We start from the raw sequence: 19245 nt of genomic DNA on the forward strand, positions 1-19245 counted from the left end.
CGGGATTAAACAGAAAAACCAGATAACCCTTTAATAAAAGGTGCATTATAGTTTGTTATGCATAATGGTTATAAAAGTAAACCAGAGAGGATTTAACAATTGACCCTCAAAATACCTACAATCGAATCAACTTATAAAAAAGTATTCCAGAGTCATATAAACAAGAACTCACTCCTAAAGAAATGACTGCTAGATATCACCTGAATAGTGATTGCCACACATCTGGTCGGATCACCGTAGCGTTAACAGTCTCCCGCGGGTCACTTTAAACAAAATCCTGCATTCACCCACTGTCCATATCGCTGAGATGCCGTTCCACATATTGTTGAGCTTCTTCTGGATCTGTAAAAAACTTCTTAGTTCCTCCGTGTGACACTCATAGCTTAGCTGGGTACAGAAGTCTGTATTTGACCCCCGGTCTGTCATGAAGCATCTTCCTAACAGCAGTGAAAGTAGCCCGGCGTTTAGCCACCTCCAGTGGCAAGTCCCGGAAAATCTGGATTCGCTGACCATGAAAATTTATATCCCTGGTGTTCATAACTTTCTCTATAATGTCATCATAAGTGTGGCAATAATGCACTCTTACTATCAGATGTCGCGGTGGCTTGTCCTCAGGTTTTCTCCTCAGGGCTCTGTGGGCTCGGTCTATCACAGGGGTCTCTTTGAGATCAAGCACCTCTTTTAACAGCCGAGCCACAAACTCTCTTGTGCCCTGTCCGTCTTCTTTACCCTCCTTCACTCCAGCCACTCTTAAATTTTGTCATTTCGAGCTTCCTTCTAGGTCTAGACATTTCTCAGTTAGGGATTCAACTTGCCCATGAAGTTTTTCAACTCTGTTCTCCAACTCCCGTATCACATCAGACAAGCCGTTAGCCGCTTCAGCTAACTCCTGTAGTGCTTGGCCGTGAGCTTCCATTTAATTTCTCAGTGCGGTTACCGTTGTGTCGTTCTCTGCTTTCAAACTTGTTAGTTCCCCTCTTAGCATTGTCGTGACTTCTGAGATCTTAGTCTCAATTGTGTTGCAAATTTCAGCCTTAATGCCTGTGCCGAACCGTGGGAAGACGTGCAGGCCGGGACCTGACAGCTGGAGGGCGACCAGGAGGACGAGCAGGCAGGGACCTGACCTCTGGAGGGCGACCAGGAGGACGAGCAGGCCAGGGCCAGGTCACGGAAGGAAGACCCGGAGGACGCGTAGGCCCGGACGGGCGCTCTGGAGTACAGGCAGGCTGAATTCCTGGCGGCAGGCGGGTGGTTCTCTGGCGGCGGCCGAGCAGACTGTAGCTGGACCCCAGGCGGAAGGCCTGAGGGCTGTGCAGGCTGGAGCTCAGGCGGACGGTCTGGTAGGCGCGCTGACTGGAGCCGGATGTCTGGCAGGCGCGCTGACTGGAGCTCTGGAAGACAGAGGCAAGTTAATACGAATTCGGGCGGGGCGACCGGGAGGTCGCACAGACAGGAGCGGGAAACAGGAAGGACCCAGAGGCTGGAGAGGAGCGTCCCACTTGGAGACCCCCTTGGAGACTGGAGCCACTGGTTGGAGAGGAGCATCTTTAATAAAAACCTCCTCGGAGACAGGGACTAACAGGCTGGACAGAACCAGGGGCTGGAGAGGAGCGTCTCGCTCTGAGACCCCCTCGGAGACTGGACCCACTGGCGGGAGAGGAGCGTCGAAACCGTCGACCTCCTCGGAGACTTGAGCTGACCTCGGACTGGTCAGCGCCGGGCAGGACCGTTGCGCTGGTGACGGAGGTAATAATGGAGCAGCCCGTGGCGCAGACGTCGGAGACCGAGCAGGAACAATCCGCGGCATCGGTGTCTGACGTGGGAGATCCGGTGAAGACCGGGGAGCAGGCACGGGAGGCTGCAGGACAGGAACAGACCGGGGCTGTGGTGTCGGATGCAGAAGAGCCGGGACTGACCGTTGCTGTGGCGTCGGACACTGTAGAGCCGGACCGGACTGGGAAGCAGGCATGGAAGGCTGCAGGACCAGGGCTGATTGTGGCTATGGCGTCGGACGCTGTTGAGCCGGAGTAGACCGTTGCTGGGGTGTCGGACGCATTGAGCCAGAGCAGACGTCAGCTCAGGGGACGTGAGCCTGGGAGCTGGAGGCAACACAGGGGACGTGAGCCTGGGAGCTGGAGGCGACACATGGGACGTGAGCCTGGGAGCTGGAGGCGACACATGGGACACCGGCGTGGAAGCCAGGGAAAACGCTGGAGATACTGCCGTGGAAGCCGGGGAAGACCCTGAGACGCTGGAGACACTGGCGTGGAAGCCAGGGAAGACGCTGGAAACACTGGCGTGGAAGCCAGGGGAAACGCTGCACACACTGGCGTGGAAGCCGGCGGAGACACTGGTGTGGAAACCGGCGAACGGAGTTCAGCCCTGGCCTTTTGAACATCTGCCTCTAACCCTAGGTCAGCTGCTCCAGGAAAGGTAAGGTGCTCGGTCCATAGATTCACCAACCTGGTGGCTGCTGCCACCCGTACAAAGGGTGGATAAGGCCCTGTTACGGCCCCTGCTGTTTGCAGACAGCTGTGGCCGTAACACTGCAGACCTGGGACTGCAGAGCGCTGTCCGGAGTGGCTAAGGCCAGCGACTCTGTCCCCGCCCCTTTTGATTGGCAGCCCTCTGGACCAGTCAGGCTGCAGCCTACGGGGAAGCTCAGGCTGAAAAGGCTGCAGCCGAGGCAAGTCTGGAGAGGGGGGAGAAGCCAGAATGGCTCCGGCCGCTCTCCCCCTCATGTTGTGCACCGGGTGTGTGTCGCGACCACCTCCTTTCCACAATGGGTGTTTAAGTGTTTAGTTGTGTTAAGTTTACTTTGTGATTGTGACGACGGTCACTTTAGTTTATGGGCCTGTCGCTTTTGTTTGGTTTTAGTTTCCTCACCGAGTTGTGGTCGTGTCTTTGTGTGCACTCGGTGAGTGTTTGGTATAGGTTTTGGTTTGTTTCTTTCTGCAGGTCTGCTAACCCCAGCTCATTATTTTGTTTTACAGGTTATCCATCACTTTCACGGGAATTGTAAATAAATGTGCTTTTATTTTGAAGTAACACCTGTCCCCACCGTGTTTCTTTGTTACGCCCTTGCATACCCCTGAGTCGGGTCGTAACAGGCCCCGCCAGACAACTGAGGAAGGAGTCCCTGGCCAGGAACAAACAGTCCTCCAAATGGTCGCGCTCTGAGATGTCCTTGTACGGCCAGCTCATTCTGTTTAGGGTCGGATCTTCTGTTACACATGGACTCCAGGGAGACAAGGGGACGTTTAACAGATTTATTCACTTACTGGAATACTGCAGTTAAAACATACAATTACCGAGACGGAACGGGAGTGAGTCCTTTAGGTGTGTGGATTAAGGTCCGACAGGGAGTGACTGTGGTGCTGGAGTATATAAGGACTAGTGAGACAATGAGGAACAGGTGTGACAGGTTGGGTGGATTGGAGAGCTGGGATCAGGGACAGGTGTGGAGAATCAGGGGAGTGCTGGAGAATCAGGGGAGTGCTGGAGGAGTGGCAGGACAGACTGTAACACCAAGTGTTAAAATGGCTGAAGTAGAGAACTAACTATAATACAAACAGGGTTAGTCAAATGAACAAGTTGAGGGTCTCAGTCCAGCATAAAAAAAAACATACCAGCAAGGAAAAAGTATAAGAGCATTCTTACTCTTTACATAATGGAGGAACTTCACAAACATTCAAATTAATTCTTCCATTCATTGATACGAGGCTTCATTCTTTGCATTATTTATACTGATAAATGATGTTTTCAGTCAACTAAATTAAGTTATTTACAGGTAATGTATTATTTATTATTACTTTATTTTAATGTTACACAATATTTCACCCAAAAATTTTCAAAAGGGTGCAGTGGGTTTTGAATGAAGCCAACATTTCATGAAGTATGTTCCATTGTTTCAACAAATCCACACAGGATCTACAAGAGCTGTTTGACACATAGGGAGATGTCAGATGATTAAACTTAAATTGGGATTCTGGGTCCTTCTTTGGTTTAAGGCAGAACTGGATTACATCTGTTTTGTTCCCTTATTTTCTTAGCCTCTTCTTCATTGTAATCTCAGAACATTTGTTTACCTGCTTCATAATTAAAGAGCACCATCTAGAGAAATCTGTATGGCTGCACAGCAGCACAAACTTGAAAAAAGGGTTGCATTTGTAAATGACGACTGAAACTTTTTAAACCTAAGCTTTAGGAAACATTTAATTGTTTATTACAACTAAAATATTCATCTCATGTGAGAAGTAAGGCAAAATTTGTAAAAGTAACTAGTTAGTGGTCTTTGTTCCATTAATGATGGTTTTGTTTAGGATAATCCTGCATGCCTTTAGCCACCATTATGCAAAGATTTGAGCCACTTAATTTATTTTAGGAAAAATCGCTTTGAGTCCAATCAGAAGTTTACAAACATTATCACACAGGCAAGCAGTTGGCAAGACAAGTGCTGTTGTTTGCTGCATTATGATCAGGAATATGGTTGTAGTGACACATGGCTGCAAGACATAAGAATAATTTTAGCTCATTTTGTGCAGGTTGTATCATAAAACATAGCACTCAGGGTTAACAAAATGTAAACGAAGGTACATAAATAGTACCAATGTACATAGTACCTAAGTACCAACTGAAACGTCAAAATAAAACAAGAAACAACTCAACTACACAAAGGAAGTAACATTAAGACAAAACACAAGGAATTTGCAATAATATTAATTTCTCAAGATCTGTGTACCTTGTTGGACTGGCTTGTGGCCTTTTTTGAGGCCTTAATTAACAGCTGATCGAGGTGGTCAGAAACTGAATACAGCACATGGAAAATAAAGACACAGTCACCGCTGAGTGCTCAGACTCGCCCTGTCATGGACAAAGTTTTTTGTTAAATATTAAATAACCAGTTAGCTGTTCACTGCAAATAAAAATCTCCACCCCTCCACAGACAAAGCTTCTTGTTGAGGATGAAATGATCGGACCAATGCAAACTTTTTTCTTCTTCATTCAGCTGAGAACAAGAACAAAGTTCTTGCTTCTCGCAGGGTACAAAACAAGCTTTACTTTACAAGATTATCTTCAAGGTCCCATATTATACGTTTTTTTAAACAATTTCATATGGGTATCAGAGGTCTGAGATCATTTAGTTTGAACCAGCTGCAGATGATTGAGTGTATAACTTCAGCCTCATCTAGACATGATGATCTGCTGCTGTTGTGTCTGAAACTGAGGACCATGTGGTTCATGATGTTAATCTTTGCCAATACAGGCGTTACAATGTTAAAGTGGTGCTGAAAGGTTCAGTATATTTGATTGTTATGTAATAAACCAGGTGCTAGGCTAAACCAACAAACACATGAATCATGTTTTGTTTTGTACCTCCTGTTTTATTGTGAACTTATTCTACTCTGTATCTTAGAAGATACAGACTGGACAGCTTTCTGATCCATCCATCTATTTTCTATAGACCATTCTCACTGATGTCACACTGTTTGTTTAAGCCGCCATGTTGGGTGGCAAATGCTAGCTGGAACCTGCTCCCACTAGTGATCATTAACTGTTTCTTATCAGGGATGGCGCTAGTGAACTTAACTCTTTCCAAACCAGTTCAGTACGTCTATGGTCAAGTCAGACAGTGATATTTTGAAAAACATGCACTTGTTGGTGCTCAAAATCCATTCGATTTTCCAAATTCCTGATTAAAAAAATCCCAAAACATCCAACTGACGGAGATATTGCTACCTAATTCACCTTACCTTGATATTTGCAACTATAGTCAATGAACAATCGCACTTCATATGGGGCAGAACTAAAAGCATGCACGTCAGATTAGAGGCTTATAAATATTTTACGGCAAGATGAGTATTATATGGTAGATCATTTGTTATCAACATTACAGACTTCGGGTTGCATTTAGTTTATCAGATAAAACATTGTCATTAGCATATTCACGATTCTGAAATTACAAGGAATCCATTGATACCAAAATATGTCATGACTGATCACTTGGAAAGGACTATAATGTTTCCAGTCAGACAGTTCCCAGCCAGACAGTCCCCAGTCAGACAGTTCCCAGCCAGACAGTCCCCAGTCAGACAGTTTCCAGTCAGACAGTTCCCAGTCAGACAGTTCCCAGCCAGACCGTCCCCAGTCAGACAGTTCCCAGCCAGACAGTCCCCAGTCAGACAGTTCCCAGCCAGACAGATCCCAGCTAGACAGTTTCCAGCCACACAGTCCCCAGTCAGATAGTTTCCAGTCAGACAGTTCCCAGCCAGACAGTTCCCAACCAGACAGTCCCCAGTCAGACAGTTCCCAGCCAGACAGATCCCAGCCAGACAGTTTCCAGCCACACAGTCCCCAGTCAGATAGTTTCCAGTCAGACAGTTCCCAGCCAGACAGATCCCAGCCAGACAGTTCCCAGTCAGACAGTCCCCAGTCAGACAGTTCCCAGCCAGACAGTTCCCAGCCAGACAGATCCCAGCCAGACAGTTTCCAGCCACACAGTCCCCAGTCAGATAGTTTCCAGTCAGACAGTTCCCAGCCAGACAGTTCCCAACCAGACAGTCCCCAGTCAGACAGTTCCCAGCCAGACAGATCCCAGCCAGACAGTTTCCAGCCACACAGTCCCCAGTCAGATAGTTTCCAGTCAGACAGTTCCCAGCCAGACAGATCCCAGCCAGACAGTTCCCAGTCAGACAGTCCCCAGTCAGACAGTTCCCAGCCAGACAGATCCCAGCCAGACAGCAACTTCAATACAAAACATGCCTCAGTGACATGTACTGCAGAAAAAATTTCAACATAATTTTTTTAAAACATACATTTTTAAACACATTTGTTGTTGTTTCCAACAATCACTTTAAATAATATATTTCTGCAAATAATAATAAATATGAGAAAAATCTGACTATATGACTTTTATTATGCTGGACTTTTAAAGCTAACCCCAAAATTCATGTGAGAGATCAAAATGACGTCACCTGGAAGTATTTTCTAACTTAAATCAATATGAATGTATGTATTTGATAAGATTATAAATTCTTTATTTGTATGTTTCACTTTTGTTTGACAGCACACAAAAGAGATGATTTTCTTCACAAAGTCTCTTACAACTGTATTATTATTATTATTATTATTATTATTATTATTATTATGATCATTTATTGTTCCATTTATAGTAGCACTTGTTTGGAAGCAGCAGTAACAGATGGGTTAGCAAAGTGAAGCAGATGGAACATTATCCTCATAACCCAAAATGTTAAAGTAACAGGGGAGCCTGGGCCCCTGTAGAGCCCTATGTCTAGCAACGCCCCTGCCCTCGCAGCGTCTGCAGGGATAACTTCTGGATCACAAGTCTTTTTTCAGACTCATCAGATAGATTCCAAATAAACCCATCTATCAGCAATGCCAGAGTGGCTGATATTTATTACTGCACATTTTAACAAAACAGGAAGCATTAGTTTTAAGATAGCACGGACTCCTGTTGTTTAATCAGCACAAAAACTTAAACTTACAGCATACAGACGTAAATCACTTCCCCTGAAGACAGTGCCAGTGCTTATAGTACCTGATAGTAACTGCCTGCAGTGCCAAAAGAGAGTAACGTCTGTCTCATCCCTAGCTGCACCTGTCCTCCTTTCCTCTTTAGCTCCTCATCACAGCCTCATCACCTCTGCTTCGGTGTTATGACGGATTCTCAGACGTTTAAGGAGGTTTGTGGTCTTCAAACACATTTCAAACTGCGCATCGTTGCTGTTTGTGGAGGTGACATATCTCCATCACTGCATGTCGGACTGATCACTGAGCAGTGAATGAACCGCGCGCTGCTGCGACCTGACACTGCGCCTTTTTCGCATATGCCTAAGACAGGGGAAGAAGAAGTAGTTCCTACTTCTCCTAAAAGTTTAGTTAAATAAATATTGGTATAGGAGGAATAGATATTTCAGTATTGATCTGCACATCACTACTTATTCTAAGATACTTACTTAGATCAAATCGTAGGCGTGTTCTTACTCTTTTTTTTTTTATTATTTATTTTTATTTGTTTCACACCGCCCCAAGAGTAATGAGGCCCACCCGAACCTCGTCATTGCTTTTGATGTGAATTTCAGGGTGAGAATTCGGAGGTGTGGCGTGAGCGCGCATGAGTCTCACGGCCAATACGTGTGCACGGGTAGACGTCACACAAGGGGGCGGGGTCTGGAACGATGATATCATGTGTCCTTTATTACGTCAAATAAAAGCCCTATAAAGTACCAGTCTTCTCACAATTATCAGTTCTAAAATAAGGAGCTACGTTTGAGATACACTTTGGAGAGAAATATTTCAAGAGACAGAAAAATTAACACAATGGCACAATCAACAAAACAGATGGAAAACACTATTAACATCACACACATGGATCTTTTACCAGTTGTAAAGAAGCATTTGGAAAAGATTTCCGCAGCCCAGTGGGCCTTGCTTTCTACAGGAAAAACAGATTTAGAGATGGAATTTATTCTTGCAGGTATGTTGGCAGAGGTGGTACAAACTATATCTACTATGATTTTAAAAGTCATCCTTCCGCAGATTGGAGAGTGTGTTCAGTCAACTACAAATGATCAAACTTTGCCTGATATTAAAGCAGAGTTTGAAGATTCGATTATCCAGAGTTTGTTAGCATATCTGAATGTTTCTGGTGAAGCTATGGATTTGCAATTTGATGCAGACGCCCAAAAACTAAATGAAATAGCAGCGAGGGAAATAGAGAGAAAAGTTAATTCTCTTATATTCGAAGCAATAACTCCAACAGACCTTCCTTCAAAACCTGCTATATTTGTTTGTTCCTTGATGGGAGATCTCAGAAGGCTTAGAAGCATGGTTTATCATGCTGGCAAATTTCTAAAAACATGCGTTGCAAAACTTCTGGCCAAATTCTCAAGAAAGAGCACAGGATCAAGACCTTTTGACACACAGTCACGTCACAGCAGTAAATCGTCCTCTGTTGAGTCAGCAACAGAAGCTATAAGTGGCATATTAAGTAAAAGATACAAGATGGAAACACAAAATGTGAGTGAGGAAAACACGTGTGCTTCTTCACCCGTCCAACCCACTCTTTTAGCACAAAATGCAGCTGCTGAAATTGTCAGTATTTTAGGAAACATTGAAAGCCCAGAGTCTGTAGCCATGATGGATCCTCCTGAATTCTGCAGAGTTTCACATGTAGGTTGTTTTAATTTAGCGTTAGTTGCTGACAAAATCCAAACATTCTTTGCAAGTTCAGGCTGTAAAAGATCAGAAGCCATTGCAGGAATTATGCCTCAAACGAAAAGAACCTTCTTGGAAATTGTCCAAAAACACTTTGGCAAGATGCAGGCAGATCTGAAGAGGTCATTTAGGAAACAAGATGAAAGGTTTGTTGTGGATATCCATCGTAATTCAAGGAGCCCACAAGCTGAAGATGCCACAAATGCAGATATCATACCAGGGATTGTGTCAGAATCGTCCGAGCCTGAATTCTTGCATTCACCTGCGACAAGCCAGGAAAGATTGAAAACTGTTATGAAACAGAAAGGTTTACAGGTAAATTTTGAAACTTTCAAAACTGATCTGAACAACTTTATATCAGATATCAGTTCATCAGAAAAAACTGAGAATTGCAAAGAAATTATGGACCGCATCAAACTCAGGGAGGAATTGCAGAAGTTTGCCAGACAGTTAACTGATAAGATGTACGATCATCTTATGATTGGGGATTTTTATCAGAAACCCATTGTACCTAAAGGTAAATGTCTTTCAGATAAAGTGATTTCAAAAATAAGAAAGACAGAAGAGGGAACTAAGAGGACTTTTGCTCCTGATATTCTGTATTCCATCACAGAAGATGCAGTTTTAAAATTCCTGCAGCAGGTTTTTCTAGGAATGGGAAAACCAACAGAAGAACAATTGGACAGCCAAGTATTAGAAACCCTAACTGACATTGAAAATCTTTTTCGAGAAGAACTTCTATCATCAGATAAAACCCAGAGTGGATCAGTATCCTCTGAAGTCTCAATACCAACTTCTTTGTCACTCCAGGAATCACATGTCAGTGAAGAAAGTGAACCCAGCATTATTGCAAGAGATGGATTCACAGAACAAAAAGAGGAACCACCTAAAGAAACATCAAGGTCAGTTTCATCTTCTGATGCTGAGAAGTGGGCAGACAGCCTTGTTGTTGCATTGCTTGTAAGGCTTCTGTCAAAATACAAAACTAAGAACAAAAAACCAGCACTGGACATCCAAACTGCCAGAAAAAGGCTTTCAACTCTGATACTTGCTAAACTTAACTTGGTTGAAGGTGATACCAACATCTTTGACACTGAAAATATTCAAGATCTAACTAAGGCTATAGTGAAAGACCTTTACAAAATATTTAAGTCAACGGAAGAGCTCCTGGAAGCAGCAATTTCACCAGATGATTTTGGAATTTTTGATAAAACCCTTATTATCATTCTGAAGCAACGACTATGTGTCAGAGAAAACCCTAAAAAAACAATAATAAACAATTTGTGCAGAGGAAAATAAATCTCTGACACTTAGAGAAAGTGGTGATAAATAAATGGAAAAAAATAAAGCAAATTAAAGGAGCTCCTCATCATCAGTCATCTATAACATCAGTTAAAGTACTTAATTCAATCCTAGATTAAGAAACCTGCACTATATTTTAAGTACTTCAAATATTTTTTTTGTGAAGCACATATGAAGTTACATGTTGCCTCATGGACTGCCATGGCTTCAATTTTATACAAGCACAAAAAAAACAATACACAAAACATAACAGAACATAAAGGTAAAACACAAAAACGCAAAGTTAAAAAAAATAAAAAATAAAAAATAAAAAACAAGGGGGGGGGGCAAAATACCTTCCCATCCCATGTCCTCCCCTCATCCCCAAGGGTGCTATCTTGTAGTGCCGCCTAAAAGATCATGTCTACATAGTGCTGTTCATCGGTCCATAGTTTCCAGATATGAAGTCAGCGGTTTCCTCTTTTAACAGTCATCTATAACATCAGTTAAAGTACTTAATTCAATCCTAGATTAAGAAACCTGCACTATATTTTAAGTACTTCAAATATTTTTATTGTGAAGCACATATGAAGTTACATGTTGCCTCATGGACTGCCATGGCTTCAATTTTATACAAGCACAAAAAACAATACACAAAACATAACAGAACATAAAGGTAAAACACAAAAACAAAGTTAAAAAAAATAAGTCCACTCATTTGAGAACAGAAATTCCAGAGTAGTTTTTCCAGCATGATTTATTTGCGCAGGGGTTATTGACTCCATCAAAAGAATAAAGATTGCTTCACTAAGGAGCAGGAAATGGTTGTAGTACAGTCCTGCAAGAATGCCTCGGAAAACAACTGGCCCAAAAAACAGCAAAATGGACCGATACTCAGATGCTTTGAAGAACATTCTGTGAGAAGACACAGAACGAGGGAATCTAATTATAAATGGTGGCCTTATTTCTTGCAGGCGTTTGTCAACTTCACTGATTGATCTAACCATACTGAATGCACATCGGGAGAACTCTGTGGAAAACCACAAAAACATCAATAGACGCATTACTCCCAGTAGGACAGAGTGCATATAGTCTATACCTGTACCCAAGACCAAATCATAGCTTTTTAGTTTACTGAGAAAGGTAGGTCCTTTCACCCCACATACAATGCTGTTGGAATCATAGGCCATCTTAGCATTATCTACAAACCCCTTGTGAGTACGAGGCGGGCCTTTTGGAGCTGTCTTCCGGAAAGGAAAGGCATGGACATGACCTCATTCTCCTGTCTTCACTGTTTGACCTGGCTGTTCACACTTTAGACACCCAAACTGTCCATTGAATTGAACAGTATTAAGCACCAAAGCTTTTGCAGGCAAGTCGCAGGTTCCTGCAATGGTAAAGACTTTGCACATGAAAGATTCTTGAGCTCCGGCAAACTGAACAGGAATTCCATCTCTTTCAATTTTGTTCAAAGTGTCACATAGTGGTTCAAGGAATGTCAACATTGACGGCTTTGAGTCCCCAAACCAAAGACCTGCAAATATCATGTTTTCTCGCTTAGTGCGTTCAACAAAATTGAACTAATTTATGACACAATAAAAAGGCCAAACAGAAAACTTTGAAGACTTAAAAATGGGTAAGCCATCTGTGTTCCACATTAAAGAAATGTTTCTGGAATCACTGAGAGGCCCATTGCAAGTAGTAAATTTCTGATAGATTTCTCCATCATATATTTCTTCAATACTGTCATGACACTTTTTATGTCTATTAAACCTGAACAGAAGTTTTTCTTCAAAGCCTTCCTTAGCAAACAATCTCTTCAGTTGTGCTTCAATGGGAACCTCAATGAAATAGGACGTTGACCCCTCCATCAACACATTGGCTTCACAGGTTTTACACAGGGTGTCTGTACTCTCAACAGTCATGAAGCATGCACTACAATATTTGTGCAAAAGCAGAGAGGAGGAATCATCAAAAAATTGTTTAAATTTGTGTAAATTCTGAAGACATTCTGTCTGGATATCAGAGGGGCAGTGCAGAGAGATTAGTGTAAGCAAATCATTGAGAGCTTTTCCTGTTATTTTGTGTCTGTTTGCAAAAGTCATTATGAGGAGAAGACTCTCTGCAACAGATATTGGTGCATTTCTATAAAGTGGATGATCTACAGTGTTTGTAGAGCTTTTGGGTCCTGTTCCCTCCTCTTGGTTTAGCTCTAAACTGTTTTCAAATGTTAGGTCATCATCAAATGACAAGTCATCATCAAATAATGCATTATCATCTAAAGTTCCTTCTTCAACAAATTCAGGTAGGTGCTCATCAAATGTATCTATGTGAATAGGCTGTTCAGGCTCTGATTCAACATTAAGTCCAGAGTGATGCATCTCACTTGTGTGTCCATAGCACTGGGAGGATGAATGGTTGGTGTAATGGAGGTCACACATATTTGTGATCGAAGAGTCTTCCAGATCAGCAGCGTCATCAGCTTCCAGATTAGCAGAACTGATCACTTGCTCAGTACAGCAATCATCTGACCACCAGTTTGTTGATTCTAGAAAAAAAATAAATGAATTAATCAATTTGGTTTTGTTGAAAAGACGTATTGGTGCATTTATAGCTTACTAGTCTCAACATGTTTATATTTCATGGTACTTATGGTAAACACATTACTAATTACTAGACAATCAAAGTGTTATAGTAACCTGAGCTGCCAGTAAAACTTTGTCAAACCAAGTGCGGTTTGAAACACTCACTTCAGTAACAGTGTTTTATTGGATACATTAACACTTATTTGAAGTAACACTGCAGTCAATCAAAATGTAAAGTTTTACAACATGCAGTTTTCACTGAATAAATAAAACTACATGCTATCTTGGAAACTGGATAAAATGGAGTTAGTTTGTTTTTCACATTTTTTACCTCTGTTCTCTAGTCCTTGTGTGTCCTGCTGAAAACAGAGAATAATAATATATTTAGCAATCACATGCAAATTTATTAGGCATACCTCGGTTAAGCAAATGCAGTACATGAGAAATTCTGCTATAAATCCTCCCTTCATGAGGTAAATGGTAATATATATTGATGCTATTTGAGAGAGGTGGTAATTTACTTATATGGTCATTTTGGACACTGTAAATTGTGGTGCTGTTGAACTGTATTAGATCAGACATGTTCTTAATATTTTGCTAATTCTACATATAAATACGGTTTTTAAGAGAGTGTCATTTCAAAAAAAAATTTAGTTGTTAGGTAAAATTGAGGAATGCTGTCAGAACCAATTCAGATGATGAAATGTAGCTGAGAATAGAACATAACAGCTGACCTGTTTGTTTTTTGTTCTTTTTGTATATATATTTTTTATATAATTAAAATATATCTATAAATAGTTATAAGGTAAATGTAGTAGATTAAACAATAAAGGATGTCTCCAAAATGTAGTGGTGTGCAAATATTAAGTGGCAAGTTAAGCAAAAACATCTTAAATTGTACAGAAATGCAGAACTTGAGTAAATGTACTCATATTCAATCACTGCAGGTGAAAATATGAAAATAATTCAAATGAAAATTTCCTTACCATTCGTCTGTATCTTTTGCAAGTAGTTTGTTGGCTCTTCATTTTTCTCCTCCAGCATGAGTTGTACCTCTGTGCCATTTTCAAATGTATTTAGCACCAACTGCTTGCCTGAAATAATTTTAACAGTAGAAATAAGCACTTGAATATATATATATATATATATATATATATATATATATATATATATATATATATATATATACATATATAGGTTCTCTTACTTTATAAAGGTGGTGGACTGTGCTGGCTAATACATTAGTCTCATAGCTGTTCAAACTGGGATGAGTTAGTGTTTGCATCGGCGAGTTATACATTATATACATGTTTTAATTATACACATGTGCAACCTTTCCTATTAAAGTTAAATTGAATAACATAGAGTTGACTAAATCATAATCATAATGAAAACAATCATGGTTGTGACATTTAGAAGCTGGTAGGTACCAAACGCACAATGGAAGAACTCTAGCTGGCATGCAATAATCGCTTCCCCTTATAACCTTTTTATTATTAGGGTATCTTAAGGTTTTTATAATTACTGAAAACTAAATAACATGATATTGAAATAATGGAGGTGTAAAAATAATTTCAGTTAACTGAAATTAAATTAAAAGCCAAGGCTTTGCTAAATTTAGGAACTAACTGAAAATGTATTGTACATTTATAAAGCTAACTAAAATAAAATCAATTTATAAAGAAAATTATTAAGGAAATTTATTCGCTTACTAAAAATGTAACTGTAACCACTCACCGCTTATAGATGCTGCATCCTTGTTTTCTGTAACGAGCTGCATTTGGCGTCGAAACACTGTGAACTTTGAACCCTGTAGCTGATGCTGCTCCAACGTCAGCATTAGGGGAGAGAGCCGTCAATCACAAATGCTGCATTGCCATTGGTTAATACACAACGTGGGGGTGCTGATTTACCGACGTTAAGTTGTACGTTTACGTTATGTTAACGTAAACATATCTGGACGTTGTAAGTCGACACTGGGTGATATCCATCCCAGTGTTTTGGAAAATATCAAAAGTGATTAATTTCATCTCTGAAAAAGAACTACGTGTTGAAGTCAGTGAAAGCAGCTGGTATTTAGTTACTGTTCTGCTTTGTCTTCGAAGTTTAAAATGTCAGTGCTCGCTTTATTCTTGCATTTTCATTTTTGGTTTATAAATACAGTTTGTTTTTTAATTGAGAGATTTTACTTAATAGAGTTCAAGTACAGATAAAAACTTTTAAAAATATAAGTTTTTGATCGTTTTATTCAGCATAGCTTGCCCTTATAAAAAGTAAATAAAACAAGGCATGTTGCTGAACAAAACCAAAATCTTATACAGGGCACGAAATAGCTTTCTTGTTTTTTTATGTTAATTCAATTCAATTCAATTCAATTTCTTTATTGTCCCCAAAGGGAAATTGATTTCGCAGCCAAAACACACACATAGGACAGACATCACAACAAAACATCAGCAAACAAAATCAGAACCGAAGGCATATGTCAAAAAGAGAGATTCTCACAATTCAAAAACATTAAATGAGCTTAAAAAACATTAAATGAGCTTAAAATAAGTTAAATAGAGTCACAGCTAAAAACAAAATAAAACAACTCTGTCACCTTAGGCCATTACTGTTAAGTAATTGAACCAACATATCCTCCAATTCAATACGAGCTATTAGGTCGTAAATTGATACACCAAATTACGACACATAAGAACGTAAAGCAAAAGCCCGAGCGACTCTTCGTCTTTTGTCACCCATCGGTAATTTACGGAGGTTGACGAAGTGGCGAACGCTGTGTCCCTGTTACTTCCAGGTCACTATTTACTTCGCTCAAACATGGCGCCTTGTGTCATCGTGTGGGTTTTTGGAAGCATTTTAGATGAGCAAGAAAAGGTAAGTAGTGACTAAAAAGGATTAAATTTGTGTACCATAGAATATTTTGACAATTTAATTGTGTAATGATGTTTAACTTAGGATAGCTTAGTACAGTGTATGTAAATTTTGTTTATTTGGAGTATCAGTATATGACATTGTGCTAAAAAGTTTTTGCTAGCTAGTGCGGGTATCTTAGCACCGTAAATTTAGTGTTTATACCCTGCATATTAGACAAAATGGTTTTCCATAAAGACGGGAATTTTACATGACACTAAGACGTCATTTGGTTGCCCAAACAGGAAAGAATAAGGGGCAGACAATGTTTTAAATTCCATGAACCACGATGTTGTCATTTTGCAAATTATCACCTCAATATAACATGACAGATCGAGAAAATGTTGATCATACAGCTGTACAGAATTAGATAAGTATTCTTATTATTTAAAGTCATATTCCCTAGTAAAATGTATGCTAATTTTGTTTATTTAATGTTTGCCAAGGAGTATTGGCATATGACATTGTCCTAAAACGTTTTTGCTAGCTAGTGCAGGGACGTTTGCACCGCAAATTTAGTTGATACCCTTCAAATTACACGAAATTGTTTTCCATAAAGACGTGTATTTTAGATGACATTAAACGGGTGTGGGGAACACAGACAAAACAGGTGTTTTTAATTTCATGGACCGTGACGTTGTCATTTTGCATATTCTCAATAACGCGATAAAAAAATAAATAAATGATTAAAATAAAAATTGCCTGCAGAGCTGAACAGCATTAGATAAGTAGTTTTTGTCTTTAAAAATCATGCCAAATGAAGGCATTCTGAGAGCTATAGGAAATATAACAGGTGAGCCTTGTAGGTAAACAAATATGTCTGTCCCCTGTGTAATCCACAATTGTCAGTATGTGATGAAATCTGTAGACAGCACGGTTAATATTAGATGTTAAATTTCTTTATGTGATATGACCAAAAGCAGTATGGCTAAAAACAGATGATGCACATAATTTTATATTCACATTTTCAGAATGAATCCATATTTAATGTAATGGTTTCTATTATAAACATTTATTCTCCATTCGAGTCAGCGATATCTAATCAGTTGCAGTTAATACAGCTTTTCTGGATCATGGGTATATGGTAAGAAAATGTGTCACACATGTTTCCTTTTCCAGATGCCTACTCAAAAAAATGTTGGCAGTGCCAGAAGATGATTGGGGTGGCTTCTAAAACATGCCAACACTGTGGCAGCAAACAGCACCACAAAGAGAGGCTGCAAAAACAAAAAGAAAAATTTTCCAAGGAATGGAAAGAGCGTCAAAAGAAGAACAGCAGTGTCAATAAAGTCTACGGTTCAACAAGTTTGCTGGTACGTTTTTCTCTACCCAATGGTTATCATAAAATAGTATCTAATAATCCCTGCAGAAGTACAGATTAATTGTTTATGATGAACAGACAAGAGAATTGCCTCATTGTATAAATAGATATTTTTTTAACATCATTGCTGCTGAAGTGATGCTGCATTTTTCCTAGAAAACAAACAAACACAAACTTTATGCTATATTGATCTGAATCACTTGAACAGTGCAGAAAAACATGCTGGCCTGCTCCTCCTTTGGCTTTTTTTAATTAGTATTTTCAAGATTGTTTAAAAACATCTAAAAACAAAAACAATTAAAACCAAATCACAACAAAGGGAACAGTAACAACAAAGATGGACAGGGTGTAGGTAGAAGTCTACTCCCATATATTCCCATTTTTTTCACAATGTTTTGTTTTCATGTAATATCAGCAGACTGCCTCAACTACTGGTTCAATATTAAACAGGTGGAGTAAATGGCAGATAAATCAGTGATAACAAAATGATAGTTTTTACAGTATATAAATTTAATGATACTGTGGTATTCACAATAACTAGAAACAAATCTACTTGACCAATAACAGAATTATATTTTTGCATTATTCCCACTCACAACAGTTAAGGCCTTTGCTAAATAAGTGATAGTATAAAGGTTTCTATTGGGCAAAGGTGACAAGCACATTGCAGTTCATAAACTCTTTAAAATACTAGACTTTCACAACTAAACTTTAACTTCTATTTTTTTGTGTTAACTTCTTTTTCAGCTTCATAAATGGCAGCTTTTGGAGAGGCATCCCATCCTCTTCCTGGCCAGGAGAAGGGAAGGAGGATTTATGGCAGAGTGCATGTGTCCATGGTTAATTAACACCGAGGACATGAAGGATGCTCTTGATACCACGAAGAAAATTTATGAAAGTCTTCTTAACGGTAATAAGAGAAACATGTATCTCATATTTTTACCTAATCCATAATGAATCTAGGATTAACTCAGAATTAACAAGTATAACATACTTTAGGATGAAAATGCATACATGGACACCTGAGAGGTTTTAATATATTGGTGATGTTTAGTCTTAATATGTAAAAATGTCTCACTGTTTTGTTGAATTTTTTTACAACAAACAAGTTTGTGCTCTAATCACATGGTATGCATTGATTTATGGTGTCTGTCCAGAGACAGACCCATGGTCAAAAGCATGACTGGATTTTAGTTTGTAGAGCTGATTTAAAAAAACTCTCTCTTAAATAAACAATGCTGCTTTTGTTCTGTTTATATTATATACGGTTGTACGCTCATATATAGGTAAGAGGTGTTATGTGTGAAGATTTCTGTATCTAAAAAGACCTTAGTGTTTAGCTGTGTTGTGGACAATGTTCTGCATGAGCTTCTCAGCAGGTGTGTGTAGGCTCCAGCCAGTTACACTGTGTAGAGCACGAGTGTTGGTATTACTAGAATTACACATTATTCACACACCACTTGCACATTATTTGGACACTAACTCTCCCATGTATTTACTGTTTACTGGTTTGTCAACTGAATTTCTTCTTCCTAAAAGTAACACCAGCAGTCGAAACTACAGCTGAGATGGGGGAGAGGCCAGGACCGGGTACTCTTAGCCAGGACCGAGTACTGAGGATCCACAGCTCAATGAGGAGAGGGCTGACCAGCCCTAGAGTCCACGCCCTCCATCACTCCTCCTCTGCTGCCCTTTCATGCTTTTTGTGAGTCCTCCTCTCCGACTCCTCTCTTGTCCGCTTGTCCCCAGTCCTCCTCTCCGACTCCTCTCTTGTCCGCTTGTCCCCAGTCCTCCTCTCCGACTCCTCTCTTGTCCACTTGTCCCCAGTCCTCCTCCCCGACTCCTCTTGTATCGTCCTGTTCCCAGTCCTCCTCCCCAACTCCTCTCTTGTCCACTTGTCTCCAG

At 40.3% G+C, this 19245-nt stretch overlaps 1 protein-coding gene and 1 long non-coding RNA gene across 2 annotated transcripts; one reads left to right on the top strand and one right to left on the bottom strand.

The window, feature by feature from the left end:
• Positions 1 to 11795: 11795 nt before the first annotated feature.
• LOC121644333 lies at positions 11796 to 14892 on the bottom strand. The gene is made up of 5 exons (XM_041992207.1): positions 14844 to 14892; positions 14093 to 14200; positions 13438 to 13465; positions 12203 to 13069; positions 11796 to 11908 (listed from the first exon to the last, which is right to left on the bottom strand). Exons 2-5 carry the CDS (start codon positions 14168 to 14170, stop codon positions 11796 to 11798), a joined length of 1086 nt encoding a protein of 361 aa, XP_041848141.1. The 5' UTR covers positions 14171 to 14200; positions 14844 to 14892.
• A 971-nt stretch (positions 14893 to 15863) lies between these two features.
• LOC121644373 lies at positions 15864 to 19155 on the top strand. Its single transcript, XR_006011259.1, has 4 exons — positions 15864 to 15983; positions 17139 to 17332; positions 18088 to 18250; positions 18880 to 19155. It is a non-coding gene; the product is annotated as an uncharacterized LOC121644373 (long non-coding RNA).
• Positions 19156 to 19245: the final 90 nt, after the last annotated feature.

Source organism: Melanotaenia boesemani, chromosome 8 (assembly GCF_017639745.1).
Source record: "Melanotaenia boesemani isolate fMelBoe1 chromosome 8, fMelBoe1.pri, whole genome shotgun sequence".
Lineage (NCBI taxonomy): Eukaryota > Metazoa > Chordata > Actinopteri > Atheriniformes > Melanotaeniidae > Melanotaenia > Melanotaenia boesemani.

Excerpts from the sequence above, each read along its gene's own strand:
- LOC121644333 (XM_041992207.1), bottom strand. The coding sequence starts at position 14,170 with ATGGCACAGAGGTACAACTCATGCTGGAGGAGAAAAATGAAGAGCCAA. Across the intron at positions 13,070-13,437 it reads ACAAGGACTAGAGAACAGAG|AATCAACAAACTGGTGGTCA; the intron begins GTAAAAAATGTG and ends TTTTTTTTCTAG. Across the intron at positions 11,909-12,202 it reads TACTTGCAATGGGCCTCTCA|GAACCTGCGACTTGCCTGCA; the intron begins GTGATTCCAGAA and ends TTACCATTGCAG.